Source organism: Lygodium microphyllum, chromosome 9 (assembly GCF_053477565.2).
Source record: "Lygodium microphyllum isolate KBCC chromosome 9, Lygodium_microphyllum_v1.1.10, whole genome shotgun sequence".
Taxonomy (NCBI): domain Eukaryota; kingdom Viridiplantae; phylum Streptophyta; class Polypodiopsida; order Schizaeales; family Lygodiaceae; genus Lygodium; species Lygodium microphyllum.
Window position 1 is genome coordinate 59,273,474 of NC_141143.1, and position 17,102 is coordinate 59,290,575.

Sequence of the window (17,102 nt, forward strand, 5' to 3'; positions counted from 1 at the left end):
TTCAGTGAGAGACAAGATGAGGATGGACTTGCATAACTCATCCAGCTCCATCCATTCGTCATTAGTCATAGTTTCAAGCTACTCTCCACTCAACCTTAGTAGCTTTATCTGCAATTTTTGCACCAATACTTGCCAAACTTGGCTCTTCCAATAGGCATATTTCGTACCATCAAGCTTAGTGATGTTGAAGACAACACTATCAGTGGACGAAGATGCCATATTGCAAGCTAAAACTGTGTAGACAATTCAAAACTGCTTGCTCTAAATTGCAAAAAATGACCAAAAAATCACGAAAACCAAGGCAAAATGGTGAGAAATGAGTATTTAATGATGCTACCCACCAAGTACCATCAAAAGTACATCAAACCAAGATAATTTATCATGAAAAATACATCACAGTCTGGAGATATATGCTTGCTGTAATAATTTGCAGTAGTGTACAATGAGAGCTAACAGTAGGCAAAAAACAATATTCCAAGTCAACCACTAACTGTCAATGCAAAACCAGCATCAAGCGAGCATCAACAAGCATGTAACAGTCAAACTGACATGAGCCAACACCCAAGCATGTCAAACAAAGTCCATTAGTAAAGTCAGTACACCCCCAAATCAATAGGGCAAAATGTACATTCCATTGCCAAGACTTCTGACACAAGTAGGTGTCTCCTCACTGAATACAAAGCCGAATCAGCCCAAGTACATCTACACGGATCAAGGCATATCAACCATACAGCATCCACAAGGAGATCCCAGTCTCAAGTATCCAAAAGCTCAATATGCATAACTTATAATGTTCAATGTCTGATAAGCGTACAAAGACACTCACACTGGCACAAAAGCCGTAAGTGTCACTTCTCAAGGCTGAATGAGAGCTATGCTATTTTCTTGGCATAGAGATAATCAGGACTCCAAAGGATATATGGTTTTCAGTCTCACAGGCATAGTATGTTTTGGATATATTGAAGAAGTATGGTACGGTTGATTGCAAGCCTATTTCTATAGCTTTGAATGTTAATACTAAGCTCAATGTACATGAGGATGACTTGATTGAGGATATCACAATGTTTCAAAAGATTGTGGGCAACCTTATCCATTTTATGATCACCAGGCCAAACCTAAACTACAAAGTTGGTTTGGAGAGTCTAGTTATGCAGCTTCCACTGAAGCCACATTTGGATATAGTGTAACACACATTGCACTATGTCAAGTCCACATTGGATTATACCTTGTTCTATAGTGGAGTTGTACCATTGGACTTGCATGGTTACATAGATGGAGATTGGGTTGGTAGTATTTCGTATAGGAGGTTTATTGGTGGTTTTATATTTTCCTTTGGTAGTGTTGTTGTTACTTCGAGTAGCAAGAAATAACCAACAACTGCCTTATTTAGTACAAAGGCAGAGTATAGAGGTATTGCAATTGCAACATGTGAGGTAGCTTGGTTACACAAGCTACTTGGTGATTTGGGGATACACGTGGATAAGAAGATTATCATTTACTATGATAACCTTAGTAGCATTCAATTGGCAAGGAACCTAGTGTATCATACGCGGAGGAAACACATAGAGGTTCATTACTATGTCATTTAGGAGTGGATTCTGGTAGGTGACATTGACTTGGTTAATGTTAGCACAAAGGATCAATTTGTTAATATTTTCACCAAGGCCTTGGGAGTTGAGAAACTTCAATGCTTCAGGACTATACTTGGAGTTCACAAGCTCATGTTGAACTCGAGGAGAAGTGTTGAGATGTTGAGCTCTACATGAGCTGGCATCCACTACACACCTTGGTAATGTGGTAGGACATTATTCACTCGCATGTTAGGTGATCGGCCCGAGGATATGAGAAACGTGATTCTAGAGCTAGACTAAACCCATGTAGTGCATCCTTGGTTATAGCACATTCATCATATCTCCTCTTTTCCCTTAGCAGATTCATACTTAGTAACCACGCATACATACATTGTGGTACTTTCATATTAGTCTTTTGTCATGTTCTAAACTTAGTTCTTTTGTGTGGAAGAAGAAGTCTAAGAAGAAGAAGGAGGAGAAGGAGGAGGAGGAGGTTTAAGCCTTATATCTCTATGTGCTCATTCCCATTGCTTTTGTGTGAATGCTCTTGGTCTCTTCACCTCTCTCCTCTCTTAATTGTTTTATAAGGAACCCACTTACCACTAATCCCTTTGCTCTGTTGGTAAGTGCCAACTATCATAGGCATCATCTCAATTTTGTTGCAACCTCAAACATGCATTCTAGATGGACGTTGTGCATTATTATCTTTTGCAATCAACCACATATAACCACTTGTTATCCTTGTCTATTGCCACCACACAAGTAAATGTACATACATGTATATATAAATGTATATATGTATGTGTGTGTGTATCTTTGAGGACCATGTTACAATATTTAGTTAGCTTAAGGGCCAACCATTTCGATTCCTTCTTAAACATTATCACCACATGTATGTATTTGTGTGCAAAGATAATGAAATATCACTCTCCAATCTATAAAGATATTGAAATATAACTTGCAAATTTGTCACTTGTGACTCATGAATTGTGATACACCTTTCTTTTATCTCACAATTTTATTATAGGATTTTATAATTTGACTAAAGTACAAAGATAATGAAATGTCACTTACCAAGTTGTCACTTGTGACTTATGAATTGTAATACTTTTTTTTTTCCATTCCACAATTTCAATGTAGAAATATGTACTTTGATTGGAAAAGATTTAGATATAGTCCTATCTAATCAATGTGATAGTCACGAAGCTTGGAAGTAGTGCAGACTTTCATGAAAAGCTAATGTTTGGTGTTAAGCGAATTATCAAAATTGACAAAAAAACCTTGAAATTCTTGGAGAGGGTTTTTTAATTTTGAAATCGTAAGCCATTTTAATCATAATTTGACATAGTATCATCCTACTCATCACAAGGGGAGTCAAAACCTGCTCCCTCTACTAAACCTTAGTCACACTAGGGAGGTACAGGGTGAGTGGGGTGATTAATCCCACACTCACCCTACTAGCACTTCAAAAAAATGGGGTTTTAAGACATTACTAGCAGGGTTATACTATTGTTCTTCAATTGGTGCATATGAGCTTCTTAACCCCACCTTATCTAACATGTTGTTACACCTTTCTATAAGCCAAATTAGTGGGTCCAATTGCATAAGGCTTTTTTCAAAATCTTCATTTGTGAATGGTGTTGAGCAATGCTATGACTAATGGCTTGCTTTCTTTTCCTCTCCCTTTCAAGGATATGGTATGACCTCAAGGTGAATGGAGATCTTTCAGCCTACTTACCTTAGGGTGACCCAACTCTAGTGTAACACATGTTAAACTTTTATTCAACAAGCTCCTGTTCAAACCCTGCATGGAGAAAACCCTTTATTTAGTGCTAGACAAAAAATGTCAATTTTTTTGTTTTAGGTGGGGGTAGACACCAATGCTCATGAATTTTTTTTTTCCCCATCCAGTGAAAAAAAGAAAGAAGCTTAACTCCACCCGGTTTTGGGAGGGAAATAACCGGTTTTATAAATAAAATGCTAAAAAATAGCCAGCTTTCCTCAAGACGCTTCAAGTTCAATTGGCTTTTTGAACATCGTACCTAGAAAAATTACACTAAAAGATAGTTTTCTATGAACGCTGGGGGCACCACAGTTTCAATAGGTTCGATTTTTTTTTGAAAATTGTTCACCCACCAGTGAATGGGCGACTTGTAGGATGCATGATGCCTCTTTTGAGGGGGTAGGGTTGCCACAAAGACCCATAGGTTGGCCGGGAGAGATCCATAGGGTATCCATAGGTTCACCGGGTTTTAAAACTTTTTTGAAACTGTTTGTTGCCCAATGGATGGGCGACATCTGGGATGCACGCCCCTTTTGCCCTTTCGCCCCTGCCTCGCGTGAGTGCACCCTTAAGATCCTGCAAGTCGAAGTCATCTCATGTGGCACGACTCCAGAGGTTGAAGGGTTCCTTCAACGACGAGCTGGCCTCCATATCTGCTATAAATGCACAGAAAGGCAAGGTACGACTGTGAAATCTGGACCGATCTGACAGACAGCCTAGTGGGTAGGCACTGGGTAGGGTTATTAGTAGCCACTCTGCGAATCAGAGGGGACGAAGAGCCAGGCTATGAGTCGCAAGAGAGCATCTCCCGAGCTGAGCTCGCAGGGCTTCCATGTCGGCCAGGGCCAATTACAGGAGCCCATGAGTGGAAGGCCACCACGTCTCAGGATCAAGAAGAGGGCGCCGGTGATCATCCAGATGTACTCACCCGAAGTGCTGCAGGCAGCAGACGCCCACAGCTTCATGCGCTTGGTCCAGGGCCTCACAGGCCGAGCTGGCCAAGCCGCCATATTAGCTGATCCTTATCCGAGATCAAGGCCTGCAACCATAGCTGGAGGAGGCCCAGCAGCAGCCGCAGCATCAGTCGCCACAGCCGCACCGCGGCCACACCCGCCGCCAACCTTGCTGAATCCGGCACCCCGCTCCCCCATGCGGCCCTACCCTAATTCTAACCTAATTCCCACTCCGCCGCCTGCTAATCGCAGCCTCCCGTCACCCATCTTCGATTTCTCCCCCTCCCTCATTCTGCCTTCCCCTTCTGCTCTCGACATGCCTGACATCCCTGCGCTTCTGAATATGTCAGCTTCTCCGGCCTTTCGACATTACTATTCGCCCCTCCCGATCAGAGCCCCTCTGAATACTAGTACCCCTCATGCCGGCACCGGCCTGCCCTCGCCCCCGTTCCCCGCAGTCCTCTCTTCCCCCGGGCCTCTCACCCCCCTCTTCTTGGCCGACTTCCCCCCCCTCTCCCCCGCACCAGCTCATAGTTATGTGCCTGCAGCCAGCCGTAGCAGCTTGCAGTCCCCTCCGGATTATCCTCTTCTCCGTTCACCGTTCCGACATGGCATGAAATACTAGTTGCTGCCTGGCTAGCATTTCCATGGTTGTGGATTGGAATAGCATGCAGTGCCTTTGATCACTCGATCAATTGTCATATGATCGCACCGCAGACTGATCATCCTGTATATTTTACACAGGCCATGATGGATAAGCATCATGTAACCCACACTAGAGAGGGATTCGTATTGTACATTACGCTTATGGCATGACGGATAAGTATCACAGGTAGCACTGCAGATAGATCTGGGTATACGTTCCAGATTTGGCATGCGATGCTGTGCAGTGAGTTCATTCTTCAGATGATAAGAGGCATATATTGACAGCTACGAAAAAAAAAAAACAAAAACTAATGGTTTTCCCATTAGCTTCACTTGCGAACTTCACAGTACAAGCACATCTGTATGGCCAGAGGATGGAAGAGGCCAGTGTTTTAGCAGCAACTTTTAGAGGTTTGCTCTCAGCTTCATCTCCCACACATGCATGTCTGGACTTTCCTGGCTGCTGATTTTCACCTTGTAGTAACTCTGAACCTTAAATTTGGCTCGGCTTGCCTCCCCTTGTACTCATTTGCAAAGAAAGCTCAACCATGGTATATATTAGTGCAAAGCCTGTGATTACAAATGACATTATAATTTTATTGTCTTGTGTAGGAGTAACAACTCAGCCTCCCATGTATATGTAAAATTCAAAAATTTGTAACAAGTTGGCTTAGCCATTAGCAAAACAAACTTCTTAGCTGGATGGTAAGTCATTTTTGTTTAACAAAGCCTCTTGAGAGGCTCATTGAGAGGTCTGATTTACGTTTGCACTCCATGCCTAGGACCATACAAGTGTAGGTCTTAAGGGCATGGGTTGAAACCCCTCTTTTCCAATTCCCTTTGCTTTCTCTCTCTCACTAGCGCGCGCGCACACACACACACACACATGCCTATTTTCATTAACCTCTCTATATTTCTATTTGTGCCTCTTTGATTTACCTCTACCTCTATAGGATCAAGCATCTTGATACGATTAACATCTCTATGTATCTAGCCATGCTTTTTCATTCTATCTCCATCTCCATAGATATTAAATTCTTTTCTTATTAACATTTTTGTATGTTTATCACTATGTGGTTGCATGTGCCTCTCTAGTCTATCTCCATAGACTCTACTTTGTTTTCATTAACATCTCTGTGTGGTTAATCTCCATGTGTCTATCTGTGTCTTTTTAGTTTACCTTCATTAATATCTACCCAATTGATCCCCTAATTAATAAGCCTTTTGTTTTCTCAAGAATCAAAAACCTGGTAAATATGTGTGTGAGTGAAAATTGATAGCTTGGTTGCACTCGTTGGTGCAATGAACAAGTGAAAGTATATGTTCATAACACTACAACAAAAAGGCTCCATAGATGTGCTTGTAGACGTAATATTTGAATTGTATTTAAAAATATCGAACGTATTTATTACCCCGTCTACTAGTGCGCCTAAAATTTCGCGTCTATAAGCGTGTTTATAGTGAAAACTACATGGGTATATAGACGCGAAAACATACACAAATATAGACACGTCTATTGATGCGCTCCGTAAATATTTAATCATATTTATAAAAAAGTAGATATATTCAAATTTTGCGTCTATAGACACGTGTAATTGCGCATCTAAAAAGACGTGTACTTTGCAAATTTTTAACGATTATAGACGCGCATTTTTCTTGTAATTTACACGTATAGATAGACGCACAAAACAGAGTATGAAAAAAAACCAAAGAGCATATGTTTTTTTTCCCATCAAATTGTATGCTTAGGGAAAACAGAGAAAGAATATTATACTGGAAGCAAAAGAATGTGGAAAGTCAAAGTCCATATATTGATAATAACACATAATGAGCGTACTGTGTTGAAACATTTGTACATATTTCGAAGATTTTTATACTGAAAATAAAACAATGTAAAATACGAAATTTCATATATAAAGATGAAGCATTTTTACATGACAAGTTTCAGTGCTTGTGACCTCAAGCATGGTCATGGTTGCAAGCACCTGAAAGTAATATATATAAAAAATGAAAACTATAATGTCAAGGGGATGTATGTACGCATGGGGCTCCTCTACATCTCCTCAGAAGAGGTATCATCGTCGCTACCACCACCGTTGTCGGTGCCACTGCCAGTGTTGCTATTGCTAGTCTCCCCTTTGCTATTCTCGATTGCATTAGGATTCACCTACACAATGGATTAAGGTATATAAATACCATTACAAACAATAAATTAGAGTTACCTGTACTTTTCATGTAAAAAATAAAATATACCTCTTTTGGCTATGGAATCCTCATGATACGATTGTATTGCTCCTCTGTGATTAGTCCCTCCTCGTAGAAATGCTGTCAAGTGGACGTCCGGTTATGATCTCGATGGTAGTCTACCTCTTTAAGAGTAGGCATCCTATCAACGATATGATACTACAAAATAATTTTAACATACAACGTATTAGAACACACTACATAATGAATTGAAACAAATTATAAAATTTAATTTTTTTAAAAAAATCAAATAATACTTACAAACTCACCCTCCCATGACTCCCTGCTATCCGATCCATAATGTGACGATCCCATGGTTGCCATCTGGATACGTTGCGTCTTCGTATGGTGGCGACTTGTCATTTTCTCTACTGCTCTCTTCTTGGCCTATTTTCACTCCCTGCGGTACCAATTGGGTGGTTGGCCATATCCAAGGCGCCCCTACTCTTGTCTCTGTATGACTCCTTACCGCGCATCATAAGGTGAGACCTATTGTTATGAAGCGCGTCTCTCATCTTTGACCATTCCCAATCATCTGAGAATTGTGAATTCTCGGGATTAGGGTACCTTCTATGTACTGCCCTTAGCACCTCTTGCCACAAACCACTTTTTTTGTGCTTGAAGGGAATCATACAATCTTTGTATGTGGCATGCACGACTCCTCAAGTAGGCTATCACTTCCCTCCCCTGAGGATTATGCAAGATACCATCAACATCTGTGACAGAGTAGTACATTTGTGGAGGCTTACCTCTCTCATTTCTTGGTGAGGGTGATTGAGAGCCACCTCCTAGGCAACTCCCACAAAGTCCTCGACCTCCTCGTCCTCCCGCACGACTCTCCCTCCTCCCTCGGTGGGCACTATCCTCTACCTCACTCGATGCATGTACTTTTGCAGATGCACGTGCTTCGGTCGATCCATGTACTTAAGCTAATCCCTGTGTATCAGCTGATCTATGTGTATGCATAGTGCGTGGAGTACCTGTTAGAGGTATACCAAGGTTTGGTGTTTGTACGGTAGTGCTAGGCAAAGATGTGATAGGTGTCCCAGACATGACACTAAAAACCTCCTATGTAGTGGGAGGGCGACCAAGATAACTGGTCATCTCCCCCATGAATTGCTCCTTGTTCGAAAAACCTCCAAAAAAACTACTAACACCTCTAGAAAACTCCGCTAACGTGTTATCCATGCGTTCCAAATCACGATCAATGTTGAAAGATCCAGGATTCCACATCTACACAAGCAAAAATCCATTACTACAAAATCAAGAAGCTTTGAAAGATGCAGTTCTGTTTCGCGTTTGTTAGCGCATCTATATCCACGTCTACTCTGCATTCTAGACGCGCCAATAGACGCGAAAGCATAATACTAAACAAAGAAAAACTCAGACCTTAACTCTAATTAGTTATGCAATATTGCGCGTCTATAATCGTGTCTAAAAATGCATCTAGACTGTCAGCCAGACGTGCAAAGTCGGACCATGTTTTCAAAAACTATTATAAAAAACGGTGCAAAGCCTCCATAGATTGTCTGAAGCATGTAAAGAGAGAGAGAGAGAGAGAGAGAGAGAGAGAGAGAGAGAGAGAGAGAAACAGACAAAGAGAAAGCAAAGAAGATTGAGAGAGAGACAAACAGATAAAGAGAAAGCAAAGAAGATTGAGAGAGAGAAGAAGAACTCACCTTATTTGCTTGTTCCGACGGATGGCGGCTAGGTTGCAAGCTCCTTGTCCTCCTCCTCCCTTCCCTTAGTAGGTTGCTTGATTCTTATTCTCTTCCTTGCTATTTAGCTCTTGTTCTTTACTCTCTGGCTCTTCCTTCCTCCTCTTTTTACTCTTATTTCCTTCCGTCCTTGCCTTCATGAAGTGATAGATAGACATGATTAGTGATGTCGAGCTTGAACTGTAGAAAACACAAAAAAAACGCAAGAAAGTACTGATTTGAAAAGAAAGCTACAACTTTTTTTAAAAAAAATTAATATTTGCGTAGCGCGTCTGTAAGTGCGTGTAATTGCTCGTCTATATGTGTAGATAAAACATATTACACGTGCTGATAGACGTGATTACAATTAAACTTATTAAAATGCTAGCTTATGGTTGTTTTTGGATCAACATGACTTTTCTAGTCTTTCAATATCAAAATGTTTGTCTCCATATTGTAAATATCAAAATATTTAGGAAATATGACATATATGTCAAATGAAATCATATATGTCCTTATGATTCAGGTGTAATTATATCGTCATCTTCTACTAGTATGGGACATACTGAGTCAACAAACAGTACATCCTCCAGTGAGGACGAGACATTGCGTCTTCACAATCGAGACACTTAGCTACGATGAAAAATCAAATGTATGTGTTATCGTTGTCGAGGATGTTTTTTTCAAGTACGTCGAATCACAATGTTGCACCTCAGCATGTACGGAGAGTGGGACCAAGAAAAAGACTCAGTCATTTTTACTACTTTATTTACACAAATATTATTTGTCTATGTTGTGTCGTCACCATTAAACAAAACCTCATTTTTTTGATTGGGCAGGATGCAGTACCACATCCTCGAATGGTCTCTCCAAGGTGTCGAGAGGCTATAAAGCGTTCACGTGAGGAGGCAGAGTCCTCAAGAAGAGTAGAGACTGATGACGACGATAGCAGCCCTCTTTAAATGCCCCATCAAGTTTTGGAGAAAGAGATTTTGGACAACATAGTGCACGATTTATTTTCCCATGAGGTTCGGGGGGAGGGCGCCATTAGAGAGACGGATGACCCACTACACATAGCATCGAAAACTCCATTGTACGAAGGTTGCACATACTCCGTTCTACGTACATCTCTTGAGATACTAAACTTACAAACCATTTATGGATGGAGTAATGCTAGCTTGAATGCATTATTGAAGTATGTATCATTTGATATTAATTCATAAATGCTTTTAGACAATATTTGCGATTTGTTAACTCTGTTTGCACAATATATGCAGGTTGTTGTCGCAAATGCTTTCAAATGGAAATAAATAACCAAGTAGAAGGGAGCAAGCAAGGTGTTTCTTGATATCTCTTGGAGGTCTCGATTACGTTAAAATCCATGCATGTGTCAATGATTGCATATTGTTTCGTGGGAATCATGCATCTGCACGACAGTGTTCTATTTGTAGTGAACCAAGATACAACCAGGAGATGAAATCAATGGATGTGCCTCGTAAGGTTTTGCGACATTTTCCTATTATTCCATGTATTCAACTTATGTATAAGTGTGAATCTATTGCGAGACTCATGTCATGGCATGCTAGTCACCATTCAAGTGATGGAAAGTGGAGAGTTTCTTCAGACACACTAGCTTGGCAACACATAGACAATTTGTGGCCTACTTTCAAAGAAGAGCCTAGAAATTTGAGATTTGGTCTAGGATTAGATGGAATAAATCTATTTGGCATCAAAAGCACCTCATATAGTGTATGGCCAGTGGTATTGGTGAAGTATAATATCTCTCCGTCCATGGCAATAAAAAAAGGACATGTAATGTTGTTCCTTTTGATTCATGGAAAACACAAAGTAAAAAACATGGACGTTTACTTAGAGCCTTTGATCGAGGAGCTAGAAATGCTATGGAGAGGTATTGAGGTACAAGATGTAAGTACATCATTGTCCTCTAGAGAATTCACTTTAAAGGGCATGTTGTTGTGGACCATGCATGACTTTCCAGGCTATAGAGAGTGTTCAAGTAGTTGCATACTCTATTTTATTCATTCTTACCCTTAATCAAATATATGTCATAATTAACCCACTTGTTTCTACAGGTTTAACTACATCAGGATATCATGCATGTCCAATTTGCGGTCCCTCTCTGGTTTCTTCTAGACCGACACGCTTAAAGAAGGTTATCTATGACAATCATCATCGTTTTCTTTCTATTGACCACCCCAAATATGCACCCCCCACTAATGGAAGAACTCCACAATCTCTGACCATTCAAGATTGGAAGGACACTTGGACACACGCCAATGATCATCCTCCACTCGGCATGAGTCGATAACTAGTTTACTTCTTTTGTTTGTCTTTAAAGTACACTCCATTATGAGAACGAGAAATAATATATTGTTTGTGCCTTAGATTCTCTATATTTTTTCGTCTCCCATATTGGACTGAACTCAAGATCAATCACTTGTTGGACCCCATGCATATATTTAAGAATCTTGCATCTACATTATGGGATCACTTAATCGGGGCTCGTGATTCTGTCAATGTAAGGGAGGATTTACGTAGCATTGGACATATGAGACGAGCTTGGCCACGCATCGGACCCAGAAGAAAGATCGAGTTACCGCGTGCACCTTGGATGTTGTTGAAGATCGAAGAAAAGATGGTGAAGCAACAGATATGTAGCTTTCGAACTCCCACAAGATATATGAGATACCTCAAGGGAGCCTTCATAAAGAAAAAAAAACGAGGTGTGGAGCAACTATCCGGTTTGAAGTCTCACAATTGGCACAAAATGATTCAGGTAAGCGACAAAACTAATCATCGTTTGCAATTGCATGTTGGTAGATTTGTGAGTTTGAAGGAAATCGATCCAAATACATTGCAAGAGGCTCGAGTATTGTCCATTGAGGTGGTTTGTTTTCTTTCCATAGTCGTGAGTTTTCTTTACAAAATCTTACTAAAGTGGACCCCTCTTTACCACGACTATGGAAAGATGATGAAGATTTGAGGATAACCTCTATAATACCTCAAGGAAAAAGAAGGAGCAAAGTGCTAATGACAGAGGAACTTCGTAAGTTAAATGTATTTTGTATGCTTAACAACGAAGTAATGAGCAAATGGGTGACACTATATAAAGAAGCAAGGACAAGAAGAGTAAGCGAAAGGCAAGCATTTCGTGCTAGACATGGACGTAATGTCCCATATCCAGAACGTTTAAGTATGCTTCCTCGTCTTATTGATATAGATTGGCTACATGAAGAAATGGAGAAGATGAAAAAAGAGGAGGTGATGGATATATCGCAAGAGGAGTGGGAATACACACGAGGTTGCTTATCAAAGGTAAGACATACTTATAATTAAATTATCTTTAGTTATATATGATATAATAATTTCACATGTTTCATCTTTAACTAAATCATTAATATAATCTCAACAATGTACTACTAGTGCACATTGTTCAATGCTATTTGGTGTGAAGGCAAACATTTTTGAACTCAATGTATAGATTATAAGAGAAATACCCAGGATTGTGGTATCCTCGCAAACTTCCAAGATACCAATGGCACCATGGAAGGTTATTGTGGCTTGATCCAAGATATTTTGAAGCTTGACTTTAGGCGATTTTTTATATATGTACTAGATGTGAAGTGGTTTAAAGAAGTAGTAACAATGGGTGAGCATTGCACAATTAGACGTCATCCAAGTGGTTTTGTAGTGATTAACTCTAAAAAATTTCACCAAGGTAAGAATGACACATTCGTACTACCTCAACAATGCGAGCATGTATATTAGAAGCTATTTATTTTCATATATATTACTTCTTTATACATTCTCAAAATACAATAAATATGTAAGTTGCTTATTTTTTTTAAAAAAAATGCAGGTTGTGTATCACCCAATGGTAAATAATAACCGATGGTAGCACGTCGTCCCCATATCTAATTGTTCAAAACCAATATATGGCAATGCTACCAACATAGATATAGTTGATGACAATCCAACAATCAATGATGATCTACATGATGATGCCATGATCGATGATATACATGATGCAGTGCAAGATGATCCCCGCGAGGATGTTCAAGGAAGCGCAGAAGAGGATAACAATATGATTGCAGATGATGATGAAGAAATTGAGCATAGTAATACATTTGACAGTGGGATAGACTTATTTGTTTCATTGCCTATTGGTAACATAGACCTAGAGGTAGATAGTCTAGCAAGGGCCGATCTCATTGAAGATGAGATTGATCATTCATTGTAGCATATAATTAGCTTTGAATGATTGGATGTATATTTGTAATACTCAGAAACAACTAAAATATCAATTAAGAGCCGTTTACTTTTGTGATACATATAATGTTTATTGTGTTATAGTATTAGAATTGAATGCGCACATCCAAAGAACAATGCACCAAGATGCACAAAGAAGTACAATTGGGTAAGCTATATTAGACCACAAAGAAGTAAAGTTGGTAATGTATTCTAAAAAATACTAGCTGTTAAGATGTTTGATCATATTTAGGGACTTTATGAGAAATGAAAAATCAGTGCGTTTATTTTCGCATCTATAAGCGCGTTTAAAAACACGGGTATATAGACGCGTTTTTTGCATCTATATACTAGTGCCAATAGATGCGCTGATAAACGCACCCACTATTTCATGTGTACAATCCACGTTTGTAGGGCCTTTCTCTTATAGTGTAACTTGCAAAGTAAATGCAAAAAACTAACATGATATCTTTATGGCATACCATCCACAAAATACAATGGCTAATAGGACAAGTGAAGCAAATTGCATGAATATTAGGATTTCACTCTCTATCTTATTCATTGAGTTTTCAATCACCTGCTATGTAGGAAAGATGGCTAGGCAAAAGATAGCGACAAAGAAGCTTCCTTTGAAAGCTCTCTATTGTGTAAATTAGCTCAATGGGGCATCCACTTCTCAGGTGCCATCTTTGACAACAACACTTCATAGCCTACCAATGGATCCCCCTTCACAACCTAACCTAGCTTCCTCGAGCTATCCTGAGAGGGGTCCTCCTTAACATCCCCACAAGAAGTGGAAGTGGAGAACATGTATAGTGGTTATGATAGAAATCAAGAAGTATCAACACCTTTCAATCTCATCATTCCAAAGACTAGTTTCTCAAAACTTGTTTATGAGATTATGCAAGACATGTATTGAATAGAAAGTAGGAGGTGATTTTTATTTCAAGGTCAAGAAAAACCCAATTGCTTCATTGAAGAATGTATTCATGCTTTGAAAGGGGTTGTGCGGGCTTTTTTGGTAGACTTGATGATTGATGATCAATGTTATATAATACATTTAATGCATTATTATAAATCTAGAGACTGAAGGATGCATTCATTCCAATGAAATAAATATTGTTTGTAATATGGTCTTATTGGACAAGTGTCCACATGCATACGACACATGCTTTTGTCTAATTGAAAATTGTTGTACTAGCTTTGAAGTATGAACAACGTTTTTGTTTTCAATCTTCACTCTCAGCTTAGATGTGTGTCTTCTTACTTTGTTTTGCCTACATAATTACAATACTTTTATTATTGTTAATATTAACATGAAAAACATGTCCAAAATTACCATGTCTTGTTGCACATTTTACTCTCAAGGTCTTCGTAGAGTATGTGTGAATTAGTAGTTGTAACATTAATTTCTCGATTATTAATCAATCTATAATTTTAAAAATACCTAACCATATAGGAATGCGACAAAACTAAATGTGCACACTTGGTTAAGTGCCAAAGCACACAATTTTTTTCTGTGCGAAAAAAACTAGAAAGGCCCTAGTCCAAAGTTTAGCATCGTAGGACACTTTTCTACCATGACAAAAACTTAATTGTACACTCATTAGGTTCCAAGAGCACAAAAAAACATTTTTATACAAAAAAAAACCCATGAAGGACTTGGTCCAAAGTTTGATTGCTATGAAAGTGGCCCTAGATGCCGACTTTGAACTAAGGCCTTCCTAACATTTTTTTAGCACAATATTTTTTGGTGTACTATTGGGTACCTAATGGGTGTGCATATTAAGTTTTATCACATTTTGATAAAATGTAACAGCTTCACAATCATACAATGGACTATGCGTGTGACACTGTTTATAGCTGGTTATAGGTTTTTAAAGGGTTTAAGGTTCAACCTTATTCTCATTTTCATATATCACTTTGACTATTTCCTCGTTGAGAATCAAGCTTGTGATCAGTATCACCAACATGATCGATCTTATCTAGACGATTGTCATCTTAGCTATCACTTTCCATGTAATAACTAAGTCGGTCAGACTCAACCACAATTAGTGATATGGTTAGTTAGTGGCCTAGTGTGTTTTCAATTATGTGTGACTAGACTTTAGTAAGCATTATGAAATAATGAGAAGTGGAGAACAATGAGAGTATACTACTCTCTATTATAGCTCCATGTCTTTGTCTCTCTCTCCCTTTGAATCTTGAACATGGTATCAGAGCCTGAACCTTGAAGGCCTCGCAATGGCATTGGCATCGGCATTGAAAAAACTGAAGTCTAAAGTCAGGAGCTGCATTGTGACCTGCAAAAGTTCATGTGTTGGTAGCCATTGGATCACTTGGAAGGTATGTTTATTACGGTTTATCAGTTCACAACCTATGGAGTCTTCCTAGAGGGGTTCTTTGCCACTTGAATGAGCTCTGTTGCATGAGCATTGAGGAAAAAAATAGCAGCAAGGTAAAATACATTACATGTATAGATTGTGCTTGTTTGCTGGTCATCTTCTTTTGCTCCAACTCAAATATTAATAGCCATAAACACACTCTACTATTGATAAACAGCTTGTTAGGGACTGAAGAAAGCTTCATAGCATTGGTATCTTGGTTCTTAGCTCGTTTGTGGGATGTTTAAATTAAACATTGACTGGAAAAGAGAGTAGGATTGTTGTTAGTTATATAGGAACAGCATACATCTACTTGGTTGTAGCTCACTGGAAGCTGATGTCTATTGATGCTTGGCAATATATATGCCTTTACTCTCATGCATTTTGGCATGGCTTTGAAGAGTTCAACACTCAGATTTAAATGGTCATAGCAAGTTGAAACCTATCCAGAATGCGGGCTGAAATCTATCCCGAGTATATGATACTTACACATGAAATTTTGGAGCATCTTGACACCTATTTGGTACCCATACATGCTTGGATGTTGGTCTATGAAGATAAGATGTTTTGTGGATGTAAATGAGTATTAAATGCTCAGTTTTGGGCTAAAATATTGCTGGTTATAGCAGTGGATTGGCTGTAAATAGCCTATGGGAAGAGTATTTGACACTGCTACTTGCATACAGAGTACAAAGATTGATGCTTGTTCTGTCATGTATTGAATCCCCAATGTATTGGGACATGTCTATGGTGGTTTAAGGACATTTTTGAGTTGAGAGTACCTTGGTTATTGCAAAGTTTATATTGCTGGTCATAACAGGCTGCTTACCTATCATTAACTTTGGGAAAGTCTAGTGAATGTCACCATCAGTTCTATGCATCTTTTAATGCATGTATGGACATAGTTTGTTGCTGCGGTCAGGAAACCAATTGATAGACTGACATATAGTGGGTATTCAACCCGACATTATGCATACATGACAAAAGTGATGTGATATAAAGAACTTACTAAGTTCAGTGAGGTAGTTGTTGCAGATAAAAATTGGTGTGTTGCCATGGATGAAGAATACGTAACATTGGTTGAAAATGAAACATGGGATTTGGTTAATTTTCTTGAAGGAAAAAACCTATTGGCTATAAATGGGTTTATAAAGTGAAATGCAAGGCAAATGGTTCATTGGAAAGGTATAAAGCCCGGCTGGTTGCAAAGGGATATGCATAATAATATGGCTTAGACTATGAGGAAACTTTCAGCTTGCCTGCTTGCAAAGATGGTAAATGTAAGAGAATAATCATTCCATTAGCATCTTCTAAGGGATGGAAGTTATAGTAGATGGATGTAAAAAATGCATTCTTGAATGGTGAGTTGATTAAGGAGGTGTATATGGAATAGCCTGAGGTCTATGTACACCCTGACTATCCAACACATGTATGTAGGTTGAAAAAGGCATTGTACGAGCTAAAACATGCACCAAGAGCATGGAATGCTTGTATCAATACTTATTTACAATGGCTTAGTTTTTAGATGGGTCATGCAAACCATATCTTGTTTACAA

General features: G+C 39.1%; 1 protein-coding gene across 1 annotated transcript; it reads left to right on the top strand.

Annotated features, from left to right (window-relative positions):
• Positions 1–4,009: 4,009 nt before the first annotated feature.
• On the top strand, positions 4,010–5,551 carry LOC148031077 (uncharacterized). The gene has a single exon (XM_087684602.1). The coding sequence runs from the start codon at positions 4,141–4,143 to the stop codon at positions 4,930–4,932; it is 792 nt and encodes a 263-aa protein (XP_087540728.1). The 5' UTR covers positions 4,010–4,140; the 3' UTR covers positions 4,933–5,551.
• The last annotated feature ends 11,551 nt before the right edge of the window (positions 5,552–17,102 follow it).